Raw genomic sequence first — 23,805 nt, forward strand, 5'->3', positions numbered from 1 at the left:
GATTATTTACTAGAGAGTATACAAGCCAGATGCGGTATGATTTCATTCCATTTTTTAACTGCGAGATGTACCATTCTTGTTGGATCGCACGCCCCTGGTCATTTCTAGGATAGTCTATATTTGCCAGAGTTGTAATGAGTCCAGTCATTTCATGGTCGAGTCGAGTCATTTCTTGCAATATCTTGAGTTGAGTCAAATGATTCGAGTCACTGTACAATCTCTATGGGGAAAATTTGAAAATCCGAGTCGAGTCATTTTTGAAAAGTCAAGTCTTGAGTCATGACTCGTTAAAGGTCTGATATTTGGATTCAAACCTGGTTGACATGGTTCTAATGCCAGCAGCTCTTCAATCAGAGCAGGAGTAATTGCACGATTTGCAAATAAAGCAAGTTCGGTTGGAAACTTTTGCGTTTTGTCTACCAGAGGCCTGGTGGTATAGGAGCAGTTCAAGTCTGACTCTTCGGTGAGGAATCGATAGGTCTGTTTTCATTTTTTTCCGCATCCAACTCCGAGGATGATTGACAGAAGCCTCATCTTCATCAGCATTTTTCAGCATCATCATGGTCCAGCGGTTGCCCGGGTATATCAGCATCAGGCTCTGTGTAGATGGCGCTACAGTGTGCAGTAAAAAAGAATAGTGCAATGCTCTTTTAAAGTCTTTTCAGTCACATTTTTTGTGGAAGTATAGTGTTTCACTCTATATGGTCACAGACAGTGATTGGCCTAGGTAATAGTTTCTCAAAACAAAGATAACATAATTTGGGGACATCTCCCAGGCCAGGAATTTGAGTGAGTGATGCGACCAGCCAAGTCTTTGAGTTTCCAAAAAAGGCTTTATGTGCGCGCAACAATTTGGTATTTTACACTGTTTTGAACCATGATCAGGGTGAATTTTGGTGGGAAACGGGCAGCACAGAAGATGCACCTGTCAATTATGTGGAGCCTCTTTCCTTTTTTCCTTCCCCTTCTTTTTTTTTTTTTTTTTTTTTTCTTTTCTTTTCATTTTTCAGAGGGGCACTTTTCTCTTTAAGTTTTTGTCAGTGGGACATTTTTTGTCAGGAGACACTCTTCAACCCTGCCCCCACTGGCTACGCTACAGGTTCATTATGATAAATGTACCATTTTGTTGGTGATGTTTAGAAAAAATGCTGTAACTAGAAAAGTGATTTATTTACTTTGACCAAAAGTTGAATGCATGCAGGACCTCCATATATTGATAGCTCATTTCTGTGGAATCAGCTTGGATGTAGTAATGTAAATAAAATATCGGATCTACATATTTTTGTTATTATTGCAAGACATATACATATCTCCTAGAATTAATTGGATGATACTGTTGCTGATGTTTATGTTGCTTCTGTCCCTAAACTTCCATCATTGCCTAATTATGGTAGAATGTCACTAATCTCATCAGATTCTTGTTTGATGAAGCACTTACAAATGTATTTTCATTGTACATTTGTATTTACCACATCTTGAATTTAAGGTGGTACGAAAGGCAAAATCAAATTGCTCTGATTGAGATTAAAATAGACTTGTTGCAGAGAGATATGCAAAATAATCTTAATTCCAAAATTTGAGCCAAATCGGACAAACGGTTTTTGAGATATTGCTGTTGAAAGATTCTTTGTATTCTATTGTTTTTTGCCAATATATTGATGAAGTTAATGAGGAAAATTGGCAAAATGTGCTCATTAATTAGGGGTTCATTCATAGGATTGAGGGCATGATCGTTGTTTATGCCCGAGGCGTGAGCCGAGGGCATAAACAGCGATCATGCTCAAATCCTATGAATGAACCCCGCTCATACATACCAACATTCTTAGCAATTCAATACAGATGAAAATAATAAGGGTTTACAAGTTTAAATAACATTTCCATACCGTTTTCCTTCATAAATTGGAAGAAAATGAGTAGGCCTACTTGCAGGAAGCAGCACGGCTCATGAGGTCAACGGCCGGGAGTCAACGCGTGATATGCGTCATCTTTTGCGCTCCGCGTGAGATGGGCGCGGTGACATGCGCGTGTACGCAGAACTAGCAAATCGTGGATCGTGTTAATTGGGTTCCAACGCTGCGTGACGCAAATCCAATCAGAAACGTCGTTATATCGTGAGTATGTATGAATATTAATTTTTGCCAATATTTTCCCAATATTTTATGAATAAACCTTCATACTACTTTTTTTACCTTTAAATTTTGACCTGAAACTTTGCCAATGTGTCTCTATGACCTAAACCTTTAACATGTGATTTTCCCGCCCATCTAATTTGCATATTTGCATACTTAATTAGCTATAATGCTAATTAATTATGCAAATATGCAAATTAGATGGGCGGGAAAATCACATGTTAATGTTTTAGGCCATAGAAACACATTGGCAAAGTTTCATGTCAAAATCATATAAAATAAAAGTAGTATGAAGGTTTATTCATAAGATATTGGTATAATATTGGCAAACATGAATATTCATGAGCACATTATGCCAATTTTCCTCATTAACTTCATCAATATATTGGCAAAAACAATAGAATACAAAGAAACTAAAAACATGTATATCTTGACAACCGTATGTCCGATTTCCTTCAAACAAAAACTATTTTGCTCAGTGTATTTAGCTTAACTTATTCAATCTATTCAAATGGTTTTGTCTGTTTTCCAGAAACATCGTTTCGAACCCCCTTAAGCCGGAAATAAGTAATTCTTCTTAAGTTTGCCGCTGATTTGAAGCTTTTTTCACTGAAAATTCACTTCTAATAATCGCCTTCCCCCTTTTGGAAAAATGCAACATCCCCGGGACGTTTCTTCCAAATGTTAACATTTGAGCGTTTTGCTATGAGCACATTGTGACATGACAGCAGTAAGTATAAATGATTAGAAACATATGGGTCATTTATTTCATACTCATTACAATTTTAATTCTTGTTTATACTGTAACTGTGTAGTCAGCGGAAGGATTACTGATATCTCTTGGTGCATTGGACACTCCATCTAGGGCGAAAAGTTTTCAAGATGCTAAAAAAGGTAAGATCGTGAATTCAACAACTATACATTTGGGTTGAATTGGATTGGAATTGAAATAATTGGGAGCAATGAAGAATTGAATTGGATTGGAATTTCCATCGTAATAATAAAACAACGGTTCCTGCGTTTATTCAAAACTATGGCACCTAGGATTTTAATTTTTGCCAGATATGTTGGTTTAATAAAGTACATTATAATCATGTAAAAAAACAGAATTGTCAAAAATATTGAGGCGACCTCCTCGGCAAATGTTATAATATGGCTTTAAATGGCTGAAACTGGAGAATTATGGCTCCTGCCATTGATTCACCTTAAAGATGTGCTTCTAATTCTGACTAAAAATGTAGTAATGGAAAGGGGGAAAGTGGGAAGCACTGTCATACTCTCTCCGTACGTCTTTTGCTCTCTTTCTTCAGGTTTGCATTCTCTCTCCTTCTTTTTATCTCGACATATATCTAAAGTAAATATCCTAGCTTTGTTGTGACTGAGAGTAAGCTTTCCCGTTTCTCTTGTAGAATCATTTGGAACACGAGTAACACCAGTTGGTAAGGCAATGGCTTGCTTCCCTGTATCGCCATGTTATGCCAAGATGATTGCTATGGGAGAGCAAGAAAACTGTTTGCCATATGTGATAGCCTTGGTATCGGCTCTCACTGTCCGGGTAAGTTTTGTGGTTATCTGACACCAGTGTCCAAAATTATTAAGTGACGGCACCCTAAGCATAGATTCTGTGTGTCCTCAGAATATATTTCAGTTGTCTCAAAAAATGTGTGATATTTTTGGCTGCAGAAAATCAAATTTGTTGGATAATTTTTGCTCTTGTAAATCCATAACTAAGAATTTGGAAATCTGTGCTAGATTCGGAATTCACCATTCTGATCATGCGAAACTCCATCACTGATACCATTAAATGATTTGGTGAAATGGGTAATTAAAAGTATTGGGAACTGTACATGCTGAACAAGCGGATATCACTGCATATAGTGTGCTTTAGGCAAAATAACTAATTCTCAATCATGAGAGAATGTACCTTCTGTGTCAGCATACTTTACAGAAAAACACACTCGCGTGATCTACATGACTGAACTTTGATCATACCTAGCAACAACCGTGTGATTGGTCAATTCTCAAAAGCTGTGTTTGCATTGCAAGTGTCGGTCGTTGCATAGTACGCTCGACGCAAATACTTGTGCGTACCCAAGTTGGCTCTCATGATCGAGAATTGATATTTTGCCTATAGCAGTGATGAGAAATTGTACAAGTAGATCCTGAGGATACAAATGACATTTAAAACACGACATGTCAAGTTTTATTTATTTATTAATCATGAATTGGGAGGTAAAATACAGTTGTTTTCCGTCAGACAAGTGTATGGCTCATCATGGATCCTCAGTGAATTTTGGACAAGCGAACAAGATAAGTGCTTATTTCAAGCACTGTCTGACACTGCTAATAATATATACACTCACAAATCAAAGCATAATTCTTACTTTGTTGCCCTGGTTTAAAACTGTTAGAAAATTTGCAATTCTGGTGAGAAAAGTTTAAAAAGCTGCAGTTGCTCATGGAATGGGCTTTGATGTGATATATCTTGTTTCTGCCATGAGTGTTGTTTATCTAAAATTGATACATTTTGTTGGATTATCTGTTTCTTTTCAGTTGGTATGTTTTTCCTGGTGGGTGGTTAAACTTAATAGCTTATAATTATTATGATAATGAAGTGTTAGAATTGTGAAAGTGATATTAAAGCAGGGCCTACTTCACATATTATTTTAGTATATTTTCCTACTTGTTAAAGAAAATCTTGAAGTGTGCATCATGACATCATAGTATAGTAGTAGTGGGTTTGCTCATTATTTTCTTTACTTACTATAGGTTTCCAATATGTTTTTACTGTTAATGAAATCAAAATAATAATTTTTGTCTCTTGTCTGTGGCAGGAAATCTTTGATGTCAGTGACATGCAGACCAAAACAGATGAAGAGGTAAGTCTGTCTTAACCCTATTAGAACTACCTGCCGATTGGCCAAAAAGAAGTTTTCATTATCAATTGGACCAATCAGCAACATTGTTAGAATAATTTCACCACACAAAATATTGGGGTGAATTATTTGCATAGCTCCATTCTGATTGGTGATTAAAGTGAAGATATCATGTAACTGACCAATCGGTGGCAATGTTAGATCGGCAGGTAGTGCTCAGGGGGTTAAATGTCAGTAGAAGCTAACTTTGTAAATCCCATCAGTGGATCATGCACATCCACTAATAATGATATGGGATTGACTGTTAACCCCATGTATTCTACCTGCTGATTGGCTAAAACAAGGCTGTTACAATTTATTGGGCCAATCAGCATCATGTTAAGAATCGAGGTAGGGCTGAAAAGGATTGAACTTTAATATTTAGAATTTGTATTTTAATTGGTCACCCAGATGAATATGTCACATATTTAACCAATCAGAAACAATGTCAGAAAGGCAGTAGTTTGCAAAAGTGTCTGTACCGAGCATGGTGTCAAATGCATGTGCGTACTTTAAAGAAGTTCCGACTTTAGCGACCGGTTGCTTAGTAACAACATTGCATAACATGATCGGTTTTCTTTCAAGTCATGCATAGAAGCTCAAAGTTTACAACGTCATATGCATGTGAAATGCTTGTGGATGCACACTTTGCTTACAAATGTACATGTTGTGTCCAAGAATTAAATATCGCAACATTAGTGCAGGCTATGTTGTACTTAAGGTTTCTTGAAAATCAAGTAGTGCAGAGTTTGGAAGAAAAAGTTGTTTCAGTCAATGGGTGTTGTATACACATACACTTGTGTAAGTATTGATCACAAATAGTTAACATTTGCTCTAGTATATATATTACAAGAGAATACCTTTGCAAGAAGTGAGCACAGCCATTCAATGTTGTTTAATGGCAATACTTAAGGTTACGAAGAAAGCGTATAAAAAAGCGTATAAAAGGCGTATAAAGTTGTTCTCTAAAACCGCGTTTTCTCAGCAATCAAATATCGCAGTGAGTCAAATGTTGGTGCATGGATGTATCTTTACATTATTTTTGTGTGTTTATAAAAAATTTTAGAATCCGTTTGAAAATCCTTCGTTTAAATCAGTTTTACGCACCATGTTCACAAGATCAAAAACACGTTCCATGCAGTTTTTTTCAAATGTTCGCTCCGTATAAAACCACGCCAAGTGATTGTTTTCTCATTTTTGTCTCGCCTCCTTGTCTCGCCTGATAAGGCAGGAGACTATATAATCACTTTTCCGTGTGTAGGGGTGTAGGGGCGGGTGTGTGGGGGTGTGTATGTGACAAATTTGGTTACAGTTTTGGTTAAAGTTTGCCTTCCGCCTATTTTCTCGGAGACTATGAGTCGCACGTTCCTCAAACTTGGTGGGTGGGTGCATCTTGACCCGAGACAGAACCGGTTTGTATTGGTTAGTGCGTCAAGGTCACTGAGGTCATGTAGGGGTCATCTGAGGTCAAATTAGTAAAAACTGTCGCGTTTGTAAATGCCTCCAACTGTGGAGGTGTGTGCGTTTTGTCACATTCACACTGTGGAGTCTGCTAACAACCGTGGAGCTCCACAGTTGAAGATAAGCTCAAAATGGGGTTTTTGAGCCATAGGGGGTATACCACCTGTCATTTTCTGATTAGAGCAACCTCCACAGTATGGCGGTTGCTGTGAGATTTGTGTAAAAAAATCTCCCCAGTTTGAATGTGGGTGTGTGAATCTCCCCAGTTGGAATATACACACACCTCCACACTTGGCGGCATTTACAAGAGGGGGTGTATGGGCATGAAACTTGGTTGGTACAGTCAACATTTAAAGCCAAATTTTTGGAAGGTCATTTCAAGGTCACCAGGGGTCATCTGAGGTCAAATTAGTAAAAACTGTTGTATGGGCATGAAACTTGGTTGGTACAGTCAACATTTGAAGCCAAATTTTGGGAAGGTCAATATGGGACACCAGAGGTCATCTGAGGTAAAATGAGAAAAAACTGTCCTACGGGCATAAAACTTGGTAGGTACAGTCAACATTTAAAGCCAAATTTTTAGAAGGTCATTTCAAGGTCACCAGGGGTCATCTGAGGTCAAATTAGTAAAAACTGTTATATGGCCATGAAACTTGGTGGGTACAGTCAACATTTAAAGCCAAATTTTTGGAAGGTCATTTCAAGGTCACCAGGGGTCATCTGAGGTCAAATTAGTAAAAACTGTTGTACGGGCATGAAACTTGGTGGGTACAGTCAACGTTTAAAGCCAAATTTTTGGAAGGTCATTTTGAGGTCACTAGGGGTCATCTGAGGTCAAATGAGTAAAAACTGTTGTCTTGGCATGAAACTTGGTGGGTACGGTCAACATTTAAAGCCCAATTTTTGGAAGATCATTTCAAGGTCACCAGGGTCATTTGAGGTCAAATTTAGTACAAACTGTTGTGCGGGCATGAAACTTGGTGGGTACAGTCAACATTTAAAGCTCAATTTTTGGAAGGTCATTCCGAGGTCACGAGGGGTCATCTGAGGTCAAATTAGAAAAAACTGTTGGTTGGGCATGAATCTTGGTGGGTACAGTCAACATTTAAAGCCAAATTTTTGGAACGTCATTTCGAGGTCACCTGGGGTCATCTGAGGTCAAATTAGTAAAAACTGTTGTGCGGGCATGAAACTTGGTGGGTACAGTCAACATTTAAAGCCAAATTTTTGGAAGGTCATTTCGAGGCCACCAGGGGTCATCTGAGGACAAAATAGTAAAAACTTTCAGATAGGCATGAAATTCGTGGGTACAGTCAACATTTAAAGCCAAATTTTTGGAAGGTCATTTCAGGGTCACCAGGGTCATCTGAGGTCAAATTAGTAAAACCTGTTGCATGGGCATGAAACTTAATGGGTATACGGTCACCATCAGCCAGATAATCGTGCCCAGCCGATAACCACCAAATTCATTTACCTCTACCAAAAGTAATCGCGAAAGCAGGCGAGACTCGTGGTTCGAGAACCGCCTTGTTTGTATTGTACTACAAATCGATTAAAGAAATAATGTTGCCATGGGGAAGAATCAAATACAGTACCAATCAAATTTAAAAAGCCCGTTTTTGGGGAACATTTTCGAGAATCTTGTCTGAGAAAAAACTGTTTTGTGAAATCTTGATAACGGGCGTTAATTTAGACATCTGAATACCTACATTATTTCTCAACATTCTGCCAATTGCTATCCCATTTGATTTTCACTCCAAATTGAAGCTAGTATTGCAAAAACAAGGTTTTTCCTCCATCAGTTCGTTCAAAATTTCAGCGCCGACATGCGTGTTTATTCTAAGAGCCATTGTGCGGACGCGATTGTAATCAAGTAATTACATCAAATTATAGTTACATATCCGCTCGAGAATAAGAAATTGCGTAAGCTGATGTATGGTCCAGTGGATAGAGCGTTGGACTGGGAATCTGTTATGAACAATTTTTGTGGGTTCGAGTCCCCATGTGGCTGAATTTTCTTTCTTTTTTTTTTTCTCTTTTCTCATTTTTACTTCCTTTCTTTCCTCTTTTCTTTCTCTTTTTCTTTTTTTTTTTTTTTTTTCATTTCTTTCTTTCTTTCTTCCTTTCTTTTTCTTTCTTACTTTCTTTTTCGTTCTTTTTCTTTCTCTCTCTCTCTTTCTTTCTCTTTTCACTATTTCTTTATTCTTTCTTGCTCCTTTCTTTTTAGTTTTATTTGATTGATTCGCTGACTGCAGTGAATCGTGATTGATTGTTTTTCACTTTATATAATTCAGAAATTTGTTGGCCTGCTAAGTCTGTCTTTTTGAATATTCTTCCCAAATTCGATTTGCAAATAATTGCTTTTTGATATTGTTGTTGATATTATTGTTGTACCCTATTACATTGTAATCAGGGGAATAGCAGCATTGATTTATTTCATCAAAGATATCAAGGCTATAAATTCAAAATCAACACGAAAATGGCTTGTACCCTCCCCGGCATCCGACCCGCATGTCGCCCCTCATCATAACCCCGCCCGCCCCGACTCACGAGCTCCGGGCACGAAGCTAAGCCAAGTTTCATGTCTTGACCGTGGATCAATATTCTATTGTAACTAGGCCTACGTCCCAGTACGCTTGTTCATTTTCTGCATGGCTGTTTCTGTTATGAACTTACGCCACTCTGAAATCAAGCGCATGAAAAACTCTCGGCTAACCTTAATTTGATCTGTTTCTTTTTGTATTCATTTAATTCAGAAATCAGAACATAGGAAGAAGCATGCTAGGATTGCTAAGAACAAACAAGTGTGGGCCGGACAGGTAAGTAATGGGTTATTCCAGTTGCAATCCATACACCCCTATGGAAGACATGACCTTGATCTTTCACACAGGGAGTGTGAATTTCAAATGGAGTCACCCAGACAGTGTCGTCTGCTCTAAAATGGGTTATTCCAGTTGAAAAACATACACCCCCTATGGAAGACAAGACCTTAATCTTTCACACAGGGAGTGTGAATTTCAAATGGAGTCGCCCATTCAGTGTTGTCAGCTCTAAAATGGGTTATTCCAGTTGAAAAACATACACCCCCTATGGAAGACATGACCTTAATCTTTCACACAGGGAGTGTGAATTTCAAATGGAGCCATCCATTCAGTGTCGTCTGCTCTAAAATGGGTTATTCCAGTTGAAAAACATACACCCCTTATGGAAGACATGACCTTAATTTTTCACACAGGGAGTGTGAATTTCAAATGGAGTCACCCATTCAGTGTCGTCTGTTCCAAAATGGGTTATTCCAGTTGAAAAACATACTCCCCCTATGGAAGACATGACCTTAATTTTTCACACAGGGAGTGTGAATTTCAAATGGAGTCACCCATTCAGTGTCGTCTGTTCCAAAATGGGTTATTCCAGTTGAAAAACATACTCCCCCTATGGAAGTCATGACCTTAATTTTCCACACAGGGAGTGTGAATTTCAAATGGGTTTTCCTGAATGGGTAATTCTGTTGGAAGTCTGCACCCCTGTGTGTGAAGGGTTTATAGATCCAACTGGAAAACCCCATTATAATTGTTAAGTAGTGATTACATTGTCATTTAATAGTTTTTTACATTATCATTTTTAATGTAATCCCAGAATATAACTGGTATCTTGTATTTTTTGAGACATTTTTCAAGGTATATAATTCCTACTCTCAACATTGTCAATAATATTTTTAAAGGCCAATATCTCAATTTTCAATTTTATAATACCATAACTTACGAACTTAATATCTTCGCTTAGGAATGTCCGATTTCATTGGGAATTTCTCTATATTTAAGATATGTTAAAACCTCAAAATTGATAACCTGCCCAAAAGTGTCTCCTTTTGTCATGACACGGCACAATTTATTTCTAATTTAATAGGTATCGATCAACAAATGAAGAGCTTGGTTCCAAACCATGTTAAGTCCACAAACACATGTTTCTGATTTACCTGTACGCTATTGCAATGGGCTGTATTCTATAGGTATAATAATTTCATGTGGATGCACCATTACAAAGCAAACAGTGGATGGATGCACAGTAACAGTACTGTGTGAGGCCTTTGGTTCCCAAATGAGAACAATAGTCTGCATATTGTTTAGCAGAATTGTTATGCTAAATAATGGCTTGTTGATAGTACAACTCATTGTTGCTAATGTCAAACATGTCAAAGTAATTGTGATTGTATCCCACAAGTAAATGAGAAATATGTGGTTGTGGACTTAACATGGTTTGGAAACAAGCTCTTCAAATATAAATCACATCTTAATTTGTTGTTCTTTGTATTCCTGCTAACATATACAAGTGATTTTCAAATGGGAGTTTTCTTTTTTTTTTAGATGTGTACTATGTTCAAAACACAAAACCAAAACAAACAAAAAATACATGAATGTACCAAAGAGCATCTTTTGAAAGGTACCAGTTATGTGCTGTACTTATGTGCTGTACGATGTGACACAATAGTGATAATTTTGATGTAATCATTGTTTCTCACAGGGTAATTCCTTGTTGCTAGGTGATCTGATGGTGTTGTTAGGTGCCGTAGGAGCCACAGAATATTCTGGATGTACCCCGCCCTTCTGTACCTCGCATGGACTGCGATATAAAGCCATGATTGAAATCAGAAGATTGAGGAGACAGTTAACTAATGCAGGTTTGTAAATAAATATTCCAGATCTTGAAGGATTCAAAGCGCTGTAATTTCACTGCTATGGTGAATCATCACATTTAGATTGCATCAACTAGGCCAGTTGCAGCCAAATCTGGTGCAGACCTCTCCGCACTTGTAACATCTATTAATTATCTGTGCAGCTCCCCAAATTCCATTTGGTGAAGGAAGTTTTTGATAACCAAACAACTAATCACCGATTTTTTGAAAGCAGGAGGAAACGGAGATCCCAGAGGAAACCTGCGAGAGCGAGCATGGAATCAGGATAAACCAAATGCACATAGTCCTTGGGCACGGCCGGGGCTTGAACCCGGGATCTCAATGCTGCAAGGCGAGGGAACTACCGCATTGAGTAAAATTCATTCAAGAAAATTAGAGGTTGTACTACTGGTGAATAAAACAAAACCGTGCACACATCATAAATAATACTAAATAACATAAATGTTGGAATTTATATAGTATCTTCAAAACAGATAGCATCATAAAGCACTTTTACATTCCACTTTCACCAGGACATCACATTGCTACCTGTGAACAAGTGCACAATGTGATCCATTAAATTTTTTTTGAGTAGTGCATGTATGTGTAAAAATGTAATAAAAGTAACAGCAGGACTGCGACACTTGTATTCAATCCCTGTATAAAAATTTAAGTCACTTCGCTGGCATTTGGGCAAATTTTTAGCCTAAAATTTACATATATTTGCAGATAGCAATGCTTGCGTACTACTTCAATAGTGAAACTGACTTACTCGTAATTTTGTTTGATTGACAGTTGCTAGGCTGGATCACACTAGTTTCCAGATTACAGATTATGATTGTGATGCAATACATGCTATATGTTACTCGAGTCTTGATCCAAGTCTAGCATCATCTTGTGATTGTACATTGGAGAGATCAGCCACTGACTTCATTTGTGCAAATGAATGGCTTCTTCTTCTTTGCGTTACGGCTTAACACTCCAGGTGGAGAAAGGCGAGTCAGAATTGTGTGTGCTTTGATGCTTATTACTGGAAATGGTTCTGTAGTTGCTGTTTGATTGCCTTTGGTTCTTCTATGTTGATGATGTGTTGAGGCAAGTTGTTCTAGTCAATGAGGGTTGTGGGTATGAATGAATACTTGAAACAGTCTTTGGATGAGTGAAGTTCAATAAATGATTTTGTGTGGGATCTCCTGATGGAGCGCTTGACCGGGTGCAGCAGCGTTCGAACTGGTCTTCAGTCTTCAGTGGGTGGCTTCCTATAACAGCTCGTTGAGCTAAACTTGAAGTGGGTTGTTTGGACCTCACAGTCGGTGCGGTGCTAAAAACATAAATTTGGTGCTGTACATCAGAAGGTGCGAGTAAAAAGTGGGCTGGCTGGTTTAAAGTGTCTTCAGGCTGGCCGGTGGCGACATAGCACTGATTGAACTCAGTGCTATGGGCTTGAAAGCACAGATAGAAGGCGCACACACAGCTGATTCGGGGAGATTGTTCCACACACAAATTGTCCTTGGAAAGAATGAATAGTTGTAGACATCTATAGTTGCACTGGGCTGGCGATAACACAGGGATGGTTATGCCGGATGTAGGATGTGATGCACTGGTAACATGGAGGCAGGCTGATGTTGACAAGTTGATATTGGATTTTAAAGAACATAACGGATTGGTAGTATAAACGTCTGACGTGAAGGCTGTCCCAACCAAGCTTCTGGATCATATCTGGTATGGACAAGTAACCCTTGTAGGCTTTTTGGAAGACAGTCAGGCAAGTGATCTTCCTCCTCTCCGCTAGTGTTCTCCAATTCAGGTCTTCAATCATGGCAGATACACTGCTACGCCTATCATAATCTCTCTTCACAAAATGGGCTGCTCGTCTTTGTATGGCTTCAATCTGACAAATTTGGTCTGCTGTGTGTGTGTCCCATACTTCTGCACAATACTCAAGTGTTGGATGAACTAGTGAACAATAAGCCCGATCTTTTAGTGCACCCATGCAAATTTCTTTTTCTAAAGCCCAATGATCTATTCCCCTTTGCTGTCATGTGGTCAATGTGTTTGTTCCATTTTAGGTTGTTTGCCATTTCTACAACCCAGTATGAATGCGAGTCTTAACCTATAGTATGTTAATACTCCAGAATCCTTGGTAAAAGTAAATAAATGCAGATCAAATTTTGAAAAAGTGACAACAAATTGTATATCTGATTGCACCTGTATTGTTTTGTTTGTTTCATTTCAGTGAATGCTGTTAATCCGAAATGTGGCGTCTTTGTCAATCCAAAAATGCCTCCACCATCTCAGACACAGGTAAATAATCCAATTGCAATGTTTTTCACAATTTTTTTCTTGTGCTTTGCTTATGTTTTTTTCAGTCAAAGTAAATCTAATTTTGCCCCAAATGGTGACTTTACATCCATTCAGCGATTTCCATCAAATTCAATCCACTTAAGGGCAGTGTAATGGGAGAGAACATGGACCTTTTCGAGCTTCATTATTTCTTAATTGTATGTCCAAAGTATATAAAACTATACATTTTTGGAAAGGAAATGAGTCAAGGAATCCCATGGTGACGTCAGATTTGTTCAAAAATCTCAAGTTTTTGAAAAATTCAAAACTTTTTTACCCCAATTTTTTTGTGACAACTTAGAAAAAAATCCGTTCGGAGTAAAAATAATTCAGTTAGCTTTTCATGAAGAAGAGACATGAACTTAGGGAAGGGTTTTTTTATTTTTTTGAAATTCGTCTCTTTTTTCGAAATATTGAAAAAAACATGTGAAAAAACCATTTTGTCACTCTATTAAGCTAAAAATTGCACATAATGGTGTATATTTTTGTTTAAAACAAATATTTTGAAAAAATGAAAAAACCTTCCCTAGACTTTGATGTACTCTAAAGGATAGTGCAAAAGTTTACCCTTTGCTTGCATATTTTTCGAGTTATCTTGTCACAAAAATCGCATAATATTGTCAAAAGTGAACTCTGAGAAATCGATGTTTTAGTAAAAATGTCAAAATTATGCACAAAACGTCCTTAAATTTTAAAACGGTAAGACTTTCACACTTGTAAAAGCTGTATCTGGTGCATGGTCTAAATATGCATCTTTTTGCACCAATGAATCTATAATCTCTGCTTTCAGTGCGCCAAAATTCAAAATAATTAAAAAATCTAAGTGGCATTTTGTCTGCAAATTTTTGTTTTGTTTACACCACATTTGCTGGCGTTAACAACATACCGAATGCGCCTTGACTGCGTTGGACATACGCGCAGCGTTCTTGCGCGATCAGCGACACGATCCATGCAAGCAAGCATCCGCAAGCAATATTTCGCGATTCGCGCATTTCTGACTCATTATTTCCGCCAATTTACTAAGCTGTCTTGAGCCATGTGACTTTTTAGAGTTGAAAAGAGTGAAATAAATCAAGCAAAAATACGAATAAATATTAGCAAGTTGTATTTTATCAGTTTCAAGTGAAAGAATACATCTTAGTGTTGATAAATATCAAAAAATCTCAAATTCGGTCGTGGACGAATGTGTCTTCCATTACTCTGGCCTTAACAAACTTCTTGAAACAGAAAATCTAGATTGGTCGGGCCCGTATTACAGGGTGTTTTTTTTAATTGCCTAAGGGAGCTAATTGTGTTAGAATATATTAGAATAGATATACAAATTCCCTTTTCCCAAGGAAAAAATTGTTTATTTCCATGGATCCATGAAAAGTAAGCCAAATTTCCTGCAAAAGTAGCAATATTTACCATAATTTCCTAATTGGGCTATTCCAGTTGAGATCCATACACCCCTAGGAAGATTTCAATTGGAGTAGCCCATTGGGGAAGCAAATTTCCCTCCAAACACCAACATTTCTCTGGAAGGAGCTGTCTGATTTCCACAATTTGATTTCCACTGAGCGGTGTGCCCCTCTGCTTGCAGACAAGTGCAAGCGGCATGATGAAGCATCACGCTGCTCAGTGGCAAGCAGCAGAAAGTATGAAACCAGCATGACATGGAAAATAATATAGATGTATTTTTTGTGTGTAAACTACAGAATGATATCAATTAGTATGTTTATATTAACCATCCTTCTATTTTGCTTTGTGTTTATTCAGATCAACATGTTACGACAGATTGTACTTGCAGGCCTAGCTCATCATGTTGCAAGGTAATGGCTACCCTATTAGTACACAGTGGCGGCGCTATGGGAGGGGGTCAAGGGGGCATTTCCACCCAAATAATTTTCTTCCCCCCCCCCCACCCCAGTTTGCCCCACACACTTTTGAGAAAAAAACCCAAATTTACGTAAATTAGCACTTTTTGTGGCAATTTTGCGCAAAATTAGTTGATTTTGCCCCCCATTCACTTTGCACCCCCAATGTCCCCCACGAAAAACTTCCTGGTGCCACCACTGTTAGTACAGTAGAGATGTAAAACATGTTGTTAAATATGTTAAGATATAAGAGATAAAATGGGTGTATATGGGCAAATTGCATGATGATATGCTGCATGCACATCATTCTGTTGTATTTGCTTTCCTTGAAAAACAAACTTGATCAGAATTTTGTCCAAAGTATTAGAAATACTTATTCACTTGATATGTCTTGTCAAGAATCTACACAATTTGATTGGTTTACAGGTCTACGTTATGACACTACATTATGTGTGCGCTGCCACGCAACAGCGGCACGCTTGTTGATCCTCAATGATTGTACAATAATGCGTTCACGAAAATTCATGTGCGAGAACTAAGATTGTGGTCCGGTGACTTAGATGTTCCCAGCGGTTTTGTTCACTTAAAACAACAGGGACGTCCTCACAAAAAGGCAATTTTACATATAAAAATTATACTGAAACTGAATAAGAATAAAGATAGGATTTTGTTTTCTGCCTATCCAATATCGTATCGTATCTCTTATTCTCTAACTCTCATTTCTTTTCCAAGTGGTACAGTCCACACAAAATAGTTTGGATGAGTCACGTTAAAGAAAATTAAAAATTTTCAGGATGGGTTGGGTTAGCAAGTGACATGTTTCTGTCTGGTAAAGCAGAGTTAAAGAAAATTAAAAAGGATGGGTCGGGGTAGATGTTATGGGGTATTGTCGGGTCAGGGAAAAAATTTCTTGTCCAAAAGGACTCTGTAACTAATTTTATTTTATAATGAAATTACAGTTGGACTTTTCATTCTCTATGAATTTATCATTTTAGAAGAATGTCGGAGGACCAAGAGAACCACGAGAGAGGTGCTTATCAAAGCGTTGGAATAGAGGGCGCTGTATTCATCCATCCCAACTCTGTGCTTGCCAAGAAACAACCAGAATATGTAGTGTACCAAGAGATCATAGAAACTAAGAAACCATACATGAGAGGTAAGCATGAGAAAGGATGACAAAGCCACTTGAAATCCACACCACCCCATCCTACCGACCATCACCCATCACCACCTCACCTCTACCTCCCCTCTTTCTATCGCCCAGTCTGCCTCCTCTCTCTCTCCCTCCCTTCTCCTCTTTCTCTCCCTACCTTCCTACCTTTCTATCTCTCTCTTCCTTAAGCTTCTCTCCTCTGTCCCTCATTTCCCTCGCTCTGGCACCAGTCAAGAGAAAAATAACAGGGTTTGATCAGGCTCTACTTTTGTGAAAAAGTAGAGTCCAGTTGAGGTGGATTTTGTGGGAACCGGAAAATATATTGTTACACACTGTGCATATATTCTGGCATGCAAGTGTGAGGTATGTTGTACAAGAGGCTAACCAGAACATGGTAACAAGTGGGCAAATGTGAGTGGACACTACGAATGAGCCGTAAACTCAGCAAATTGTATTCTGAGATACAGTGCAAAATGTGCGTGCAGGTCGTATTCATAAGTGTCTCAATTAGGCGCGACATGTTTCTCATTTGATAGCATTTAAACCAATCAATAATCCTATTGCTGAAGAGGATAGTAGTCTAATCATTAAATAGCTCTAGTCTTTGTTTGCTTTGGCTAAATCCTGTTCAAGTGGTGGGTTACAATTGCATTGTATTTTGTCTAGGTATGTATAACCAACAATAACAATGAGAGGACATTCCTGAACCTCGTTGACTTGGGGATGATTTGAAATGACCGTCAATTATGACTTAATTACCAGCAATGTGGAAAAAGAGACACACGTAGAACCGAAAAAAGTTACCATTTTGTTGAAGGAGCTGAGTTCAACAAACCATAACCCCGCTTCTGGATATCGTTTGAAGTCAAATGATATGCTATTTTAAAGCTTATGATATATATTTTCTAAACACGAAACAGAATTGACCGGGCCGACTTTACAGCTGATTCGTAGTGTCCAGTCACAAATAGAGCCTGGGTGCCTGCTTATTTTTCCCTTGGATAGACCTTTTCAAATCAAGATCAGAAAAGATCGGAAAATCAAAGTATTTATTCAGTAAGCTAGGGGGTCAAATTGGTGCATAATAAATCAAGTGGAATCACATACCCTTTTGAGTGAAAATACAACATATTTAGCCAAAATCAACATGGGTCATCACAGAGAAATATTTTCACTTCCACTATTTGGCACTTCACGATGTGACAGTAAAAGAAAAATGCAAATGTGTGTCATCTGCAGCACATTTGATTTGGTCTTTGTGTGGTCTTCGCAATATAAATATCAATCTCATGCACAAGTCATACCCAATGCTTGACCATGTCTTTCATGCAGATTTGTGTTCAGACGTAATAGTTGCGTTTGCGTTAGCGTCGATGACCCGGAATTGTAAATGGGGTCATCCATAACAAACTTTGGAAAACTTTTGACTTGAAAAGGTCTATTACCAGCAACCCTGTAGGAAAGTTGGGATTTGCAGTTTTCCAATGAGTTCAGTACAAAATAATAGATTATAAAAAGCTTTGTGAAAGGGACTCCACACCAATTTGACTCATTAAAATTTGACAGGTGTGACAGCTATTGAACCACAGTGGCTCCCTCTACTAGTGCCTCATCTATGTACCTTCTCCAAGCCATTAGAACAACCCATACCAACCTATCATTCGGACTCAGGAGTGCCACATTGTCACATGACCTGTACATTTGGTGAGTATAGTATTGATGGGTTGTAGGTACACTGTATTCATGTAGATAGCGGCACTTTATGATCTCACACTACCAAATAAATCCCCATAGAGATATGTACTAAATTTGCCTCAAGAAAACATCAATTTTCTTCGCAGGAGCGACTTAGTTCTTAGCGACAGCTATGATGGTTGAAATTAGCCCTAGCCTGATCCCGCTGACTGAGAATAAATATAGGTTGACCATCATTATTTTTTACGACTGGCCCTCAAAGTCTATGATGTTTTTTTGAATTACCTGATTTACATCCAAAATCATGCCAGTGTTTCTGTATAGAAAAGGCTGCCTAAAATCATTAAAAAATACTTGATCTCTCCCATCTGTGTACACTTGCAGGATTTGATATTATTAATCATGAGCAATCCAAATTTAGCCAAAGTTATGCAAATTTCTGCTCATTTTAATGCTTACTTTTGGCCATCAATCAGTTTTTCTGAGAATGCATTCAGGGCGCACAACCATATAATACTATTTGGTGGTGTGAAATTTAAAGCAGATCTCTTGTATACAGATCTTTCTGTTATATGGCCATGTGATGTTCATGGAAAAACATGTTTTTAAATGCGATTATGAAGATTATCATTCCTCCAGGTATTAATAACTATGAACTTGAGATTATAATCAGGTCTACTGGACCTATGTTTTTATTAGTGGCAATACATGTATTTCACATCCTATCTCGGATGCATCATCAAGCCAACTGATGTTAATGTGGCAAAAGTTCATTGACCTGTGATGCACAGGTCGAAGATGAGCCAAACCTGTGAGGGATCTTCTTGATAGCTGAAAAGTAGGCCAAGTTGTGACATACAGGCCTTGAATTAAGGATCTGAAGGGGCACAGCAACTTTTTTAGGGCAAGTTGATAATTGCCTTGGATTTTCACTCAAAAGGCAAGGCAGCACGGCAGTTTGTAATATTTCAAGAGGGCATCATGGCAACTGTTGAAAATTTGAGAAGGGCGCCAAGGCAATTTCTCAAAAGTGAAGAAAACACACACAAACATAGATAGATGATTTTATTATGAAGGGGCAGGGCTGGGGCACCGGACGGCAACTTCATTAGAGGGCATGGCAAGTGACTGCCTTGGGTAAAGGACATATTTTGAGGGCATTATGGCAGTGGGGATGGGCACCCACGGCAAAATGCTGTGGGTGCCGTGGGTTAATTCGAGGGCTGGTGACATAGCCCGCCTCCCTTGTTAAGTGAAGGCCCGTTTTACATAAATCGCTTCTCAAACCATCTGCTTTCACGATCTAATATTTTGACATCCTTGTTGTCAAACGAATGGGGAGGCGGGCTACGTCAGAACTTGGCAGGGGCCTACTGTTCAGCTATCAAGAAGATCCCTCATAGTTTTGGCTCATCTTCGACCTGTGACACAACATTCGCATCACAGGTTAACAAACTTTTGCCGCATTAACATCAGTTGGCCTGATTGATGCATCCGAGATATAGGATGTGAAATATTGCCACTGCATAGAAACGCAAGTCCAGTAGATCTGATTATAATCTCAAGTTCATATGTTTTTAATGATATGCTCTGAATCAGTTTTGTACTAATTTTAGCTCTTCAGTACAATGCAGAATCATGCATGATTCATTTTCCAGATTTTTTCACATATCCAGCCAATGCTTGGTCATGTTGGGGGGAGGGGGTAAAAGAGGTTGGACTGTACTTTGATTCATTAATGCTATGCTTACTAGTGATAGGCTTCAACATAAATAGTACAAGTTTTGAGATATTTCTCAAAACATCAAGATCTATATCAAGAACCACTGAACCAATATTGGGCTTGTTTGTACTCATTTTAATGCATTTTTCATGCTGATTCCAAATATAAACATTTACAATTCCGAAATTTTTGAATAAAAAAACAATTTGGGAGCTTGTCTTCTGCAGTCGACACCTGCATGGAGAGAGTTAATCATGTAATTACATGTATATACATTTTCTGTAGGACGCAATGCATGGCTAATACCAGCTCAGGAATTGGAGTACCCTAGATGTCTAGATAGGTACAAATGGTTTGCCAGGTTTCTGCTGGAAGGAAAGGTAAATACTTTAGTATACAAATATATACTGTCTATGTGTGTCATAGTCAAAATATAATCACAAGGTGAAAGATGGATGGAACCAGAATGGCAAATCCTTTGACTACTATTTTTTTTTTCAAACCAAAAATTTTAATCAGCAAAGCTCCATTCAGCTATGTGTTGCATAAGGTTCTGTACATGCAGAAACCAGGGGGCACTCGACTTTGTTGGAAGTGACGGGGATGTGCGAACACCAGTTCAAAACTAAGGATCGTTTAGTGAGAGATTTAACACCAAAAAATGAGTCATTTGGTGAGAGGGCCCCCCAAAGGGGCCTTTCTGTTAGACAGGATAATTCTACCAAAACAGGGGGTCTTTCCATGAGACTCAGAAAATATTTGGGTCAAACTATAAAAGTTGACAAATGTTTGATTCAAAATTTTCAAAAAGTAAAAAAATTAAAAGATATTTAGAGGATTTTAGAGAAAAAATTAAGGTCATTTGGTGAGAAATTCTCAGACATTTGTTCAAAATTATTTTTAAAAGGAGTCTTTTGATGACACTAAAACAAAAAAGGGGTCATTTGGAGAGAGAGAATGACAGTAAAACAAAAAGGGGGTTATTTGTTGACATAAGTTGAGTCGATGTGGCCGTACATCCATATCATTTTTAGTGAGTGCTCCAAAAAGTGCACAAATCTGATTTTCAAATCACTGATAGAACTTTTGAAGTGATAACATTAGCAGTGCACTTATGGTGTTTGATATTTTGTTGGCAGGTTATTTCATCTCTACAGAAGTACACATCTAGTCTCTCTTCAACACCTAGTACGATGGTCAAGACATGGGCAAAGTAAGTCATGGGTAAAGGCATACCGGGACCACCATGCAAGGGGAAAAAATTCCAAATTTGAAATAAGACATTGGTAAATACTTGGGGAGATATCAGAACTAAGGGCTTATGTTTGACAAAGCAAGCAACAATATGCCTCGGAAGTGTATCAACTATACCCCCAAGACCAGTAAATAGCATGACGATCTGTGTGCATTTTGCCAGAGTGACAAATGCTGGGGCCAAAAACATTGAGAAAGAAGATCAAAAGCAGACCTGCCAACTGTCCCTCATTTTGAGGGACTGTCCCTCATTTGGGGTTTTCCAAAGTGAAAAAGAGGGACAGTCCTGCTTTCTGAAAATTTCAGTGATGGCAAATTTAAATGTAAGAACAGCAGAAAATGATGCAAAATTCACTTTAAAATTTTGTTATAACATTCTCTTTAGTCTATTGTGATAAATTTAGACCTGCAAACGCTTCCCTGAATTCTGAACGTATTGCACACCTCAATTATTTGAATTTGTCGGTACTTGGTTTGTGTACATGTACAAGGTTTTGGCCTCAATGTCCCTCTTTCTAACTTTGGTAGGTTGGCAGGTCTGCAAAAGCCCTAAATGAAGCATAAACCATCTGAGGGAAAATCAGAAAATACAGCAGAGAATCAATAACGGGCTATTCCATTCAAAAACCACCCTCTCCCTGTGAAAGATTGGCGTAAGTCTTCCACAGAGGGAGTATTGTTTTTATATAGAATATGGGTAACTTTCATTTGAAATACTCCAGTTGTGGAATATATACAATTAAAATAATTAACCCTTGCCTTGTCAAATCCATTTCAAAAACATACTCCATCTGCGAAAGACTTAATTCTTAAATCTTCCAGAGGGGTATGACCAATTTCAGATGGAAAAGGCCAATGCAGAGTATGTCGCAAGAAAAGACAGATGCAAAATTACATGTATGCTGTCTTTAAGCTGATTTAATAATCAGATAAAGATTTGTAGGCTTTGAAACGGTTTCAATTCTTATTTGATTTGATTTCAGCTTGCAGCCTCGTACACAGACGCTACTGAATGCACTGATCAGTGAAGAAGTAGACAACAGAGATGCCCTAATACAGGCATGGAAAACAGACAAGAAATGTAGGTATTATTCCCTATTCCAGAAAAATACAGAACTAATTTTTTTGGGATTAAAAAAATATTATCCTGTTTTGCCAAATGAAACATAGCTAAATCCTAATCCTTTAGTTAGTCTTAACTGGCAATAAAAGTCTTGATTTGAAATTGATTTTTACATGCATGCAGCTAATTTTATTAAAAATCCCAAAACAGAAAAGCTGGGTCCGTCGTTCCCTTAAAACAGGGTCAGTCGTTCCCTTAAAACAGATTTTAGGTTGGTTTTTTCACCATCAAATTAATATGAATGTTCTGGTTTACTGGGTTAAATTTTTGAATATATAAAAACTTTTATATTTTCCCACTATCTCACCCGTATAGCATATAGCGAATACCGTATATTCCTATGTGAACTCTGCCTTTTACATGCACTTATTTATATGAACTTACATTGATCTAAAAATTATGCACTTTTTCTTTTCTGCAGACTTGCTCAAAGCCTACTGTGACTGGTTACCACAAGGTGTGCACATGGAGCTGGCATGTAATTGGCCTCCCATTGATACGGACTCGTCAGACTGAATCAACAGAAGATGACTGCCATCTTTTGAGGAAATCATTGTGAGAGATTGTTTCCATCTTGAAAACAAACAAAAACAACAACATAGACCTTTTCAGCAGCTGATTAAGAAATCGTCGGAAATGAGTTTAGAAAGATGTCGCATGCGATAAATAAAAATACCACAAACAATCACACTGGCAACAGCGACTTTGACAAGCGCCACCATATGCGCATGGCGTGGTATGATTGTTCACACCAATCATATACCCCGTTACTCTTGCTTAACGCAGCACATTGAATGTGCATTCAACTTGACAGAAATTGATTGGTTGACTATTTTTTGATGATACCACATGATCTGTGTTTATCGAAAGTTCTCTTGAAAAGGTCTATAGGCCATTTGGTCTCTGTACTTGTGCAAAAGCTCAGGGTCAGAATTTTGGCGAGAATCCGTGAATCGATCCTCGTAAACAGATTTGTGTGAATCAGAGTTGATTCTCGCAAACTTTTACACAGAAATTGATTTGCAACAATCAAATAATTCCCGCAAATGTATTCTGCAATTAAGATTGATTCTCGCACTGTGAAACGAAATTCTGACCCTGAAAGCTGCCCTCAAATGAGATTGCAATTGTTTGCAAAACTGAAAAACTTTGTACTTATGTTGCTTTGATAAATTCTCTACTGCCTAAGGTTGGTTTACATATACTGTAAAAGTGGAAATTTTAACGTAAATATTTTTTTGCGCTTTGCCAGTTTGTAAGTGTTTCCCTTGTTTTTGAATTTTGAATTCACAATTTAAAGTTTCCTTACATTGACATAATACACACAAAAGGTATATACGTGTGTGTTGTCATTTCCATGTTAAAAAAACACAAAAATAAATGTAGCGCAAAAATGTCCACTTTTACAGTATAGACAAAGTGTGATGCACAATCATTACTGAACACAAGGCAATCGGAGGGGGTCTATAATTGGAATTCCA

The 23,805-nt window shown here is 38.0% G+C and overlaps 1 protein-coding gene across 1 annotated transcript in view; it reads left to right on the plus strand.

Moving 5' to 3' along the window:
* Positions 1-23,513, plus strand: part of LOC140155594 (probable ATP-dependent RNA helicase DHX37) — a 59,390-nt gene extending 35,877 nt beyond the window's left edge. The window contains exons 15-27 of the mRNA XM_072178498.1: positions 2,945-3,023; positions 3,539-3,684; positions 4,964-5,008; positions 9,262-9,324; positions 11,027-11,183; positions 13,414-13,481; positions 15,279-15,331; positions 16,372-16,532; positions 18,096-18,233; positions 20,233-20,327; positions 21,087-21,160; positions 22,185-22,282; positions 22,746-23,513. Of these exons, the coding sequence (XP_072034599.1) occupies positions 2,945-3,023; positions 3,539-3,684; positions 4,964-5,008; positions 9,262-9,324; positions 11,027-11,183; positions 13,414-13,481; positions 15,279-15,331; positions 16,372-16,532; positions 18,096-18,233; positions 20,233-20,327; positions 21,087-21,160; positions 22,185-22,282; positions 22,746-22,840 (1,272 nt within the window). The 3' untranslated portion in view covers positions 22,841-23,513. The remainder of the gene's footprint in view (positions 1-2,944; positions 3,024-3,538; positions 3,685-4,963; positions 5,009-9,261; positions 9,325-11,026; positions 11,184-13,413; positions 13,482-15,278; positions 15,332-16,371; positions 16,533-18,095; positions 18,234-20,232; positions 20,328-21,086; positions 21,161-22,184; positions 22,283-22,745) is intronic.
* Positions 23,514-23,805: the final 292 nt, after the last annotated feature.

This window comes from Amphiura filiformis, chromosome 6 (assembly GCF_039555335.1).
Source record: "Amphiura filiformis chromosome 6, Afil_fr2py, whole genome shotgun sequence".
In the NCBI taxonomy this organism is placed as follows: domain Eukaryota; kingdom Metazoa; phylum Echinodermata; class Ophiuroidea; order Amphilepidida; family Amphiuridae; genus Amphiura; species Amphiura filiformis.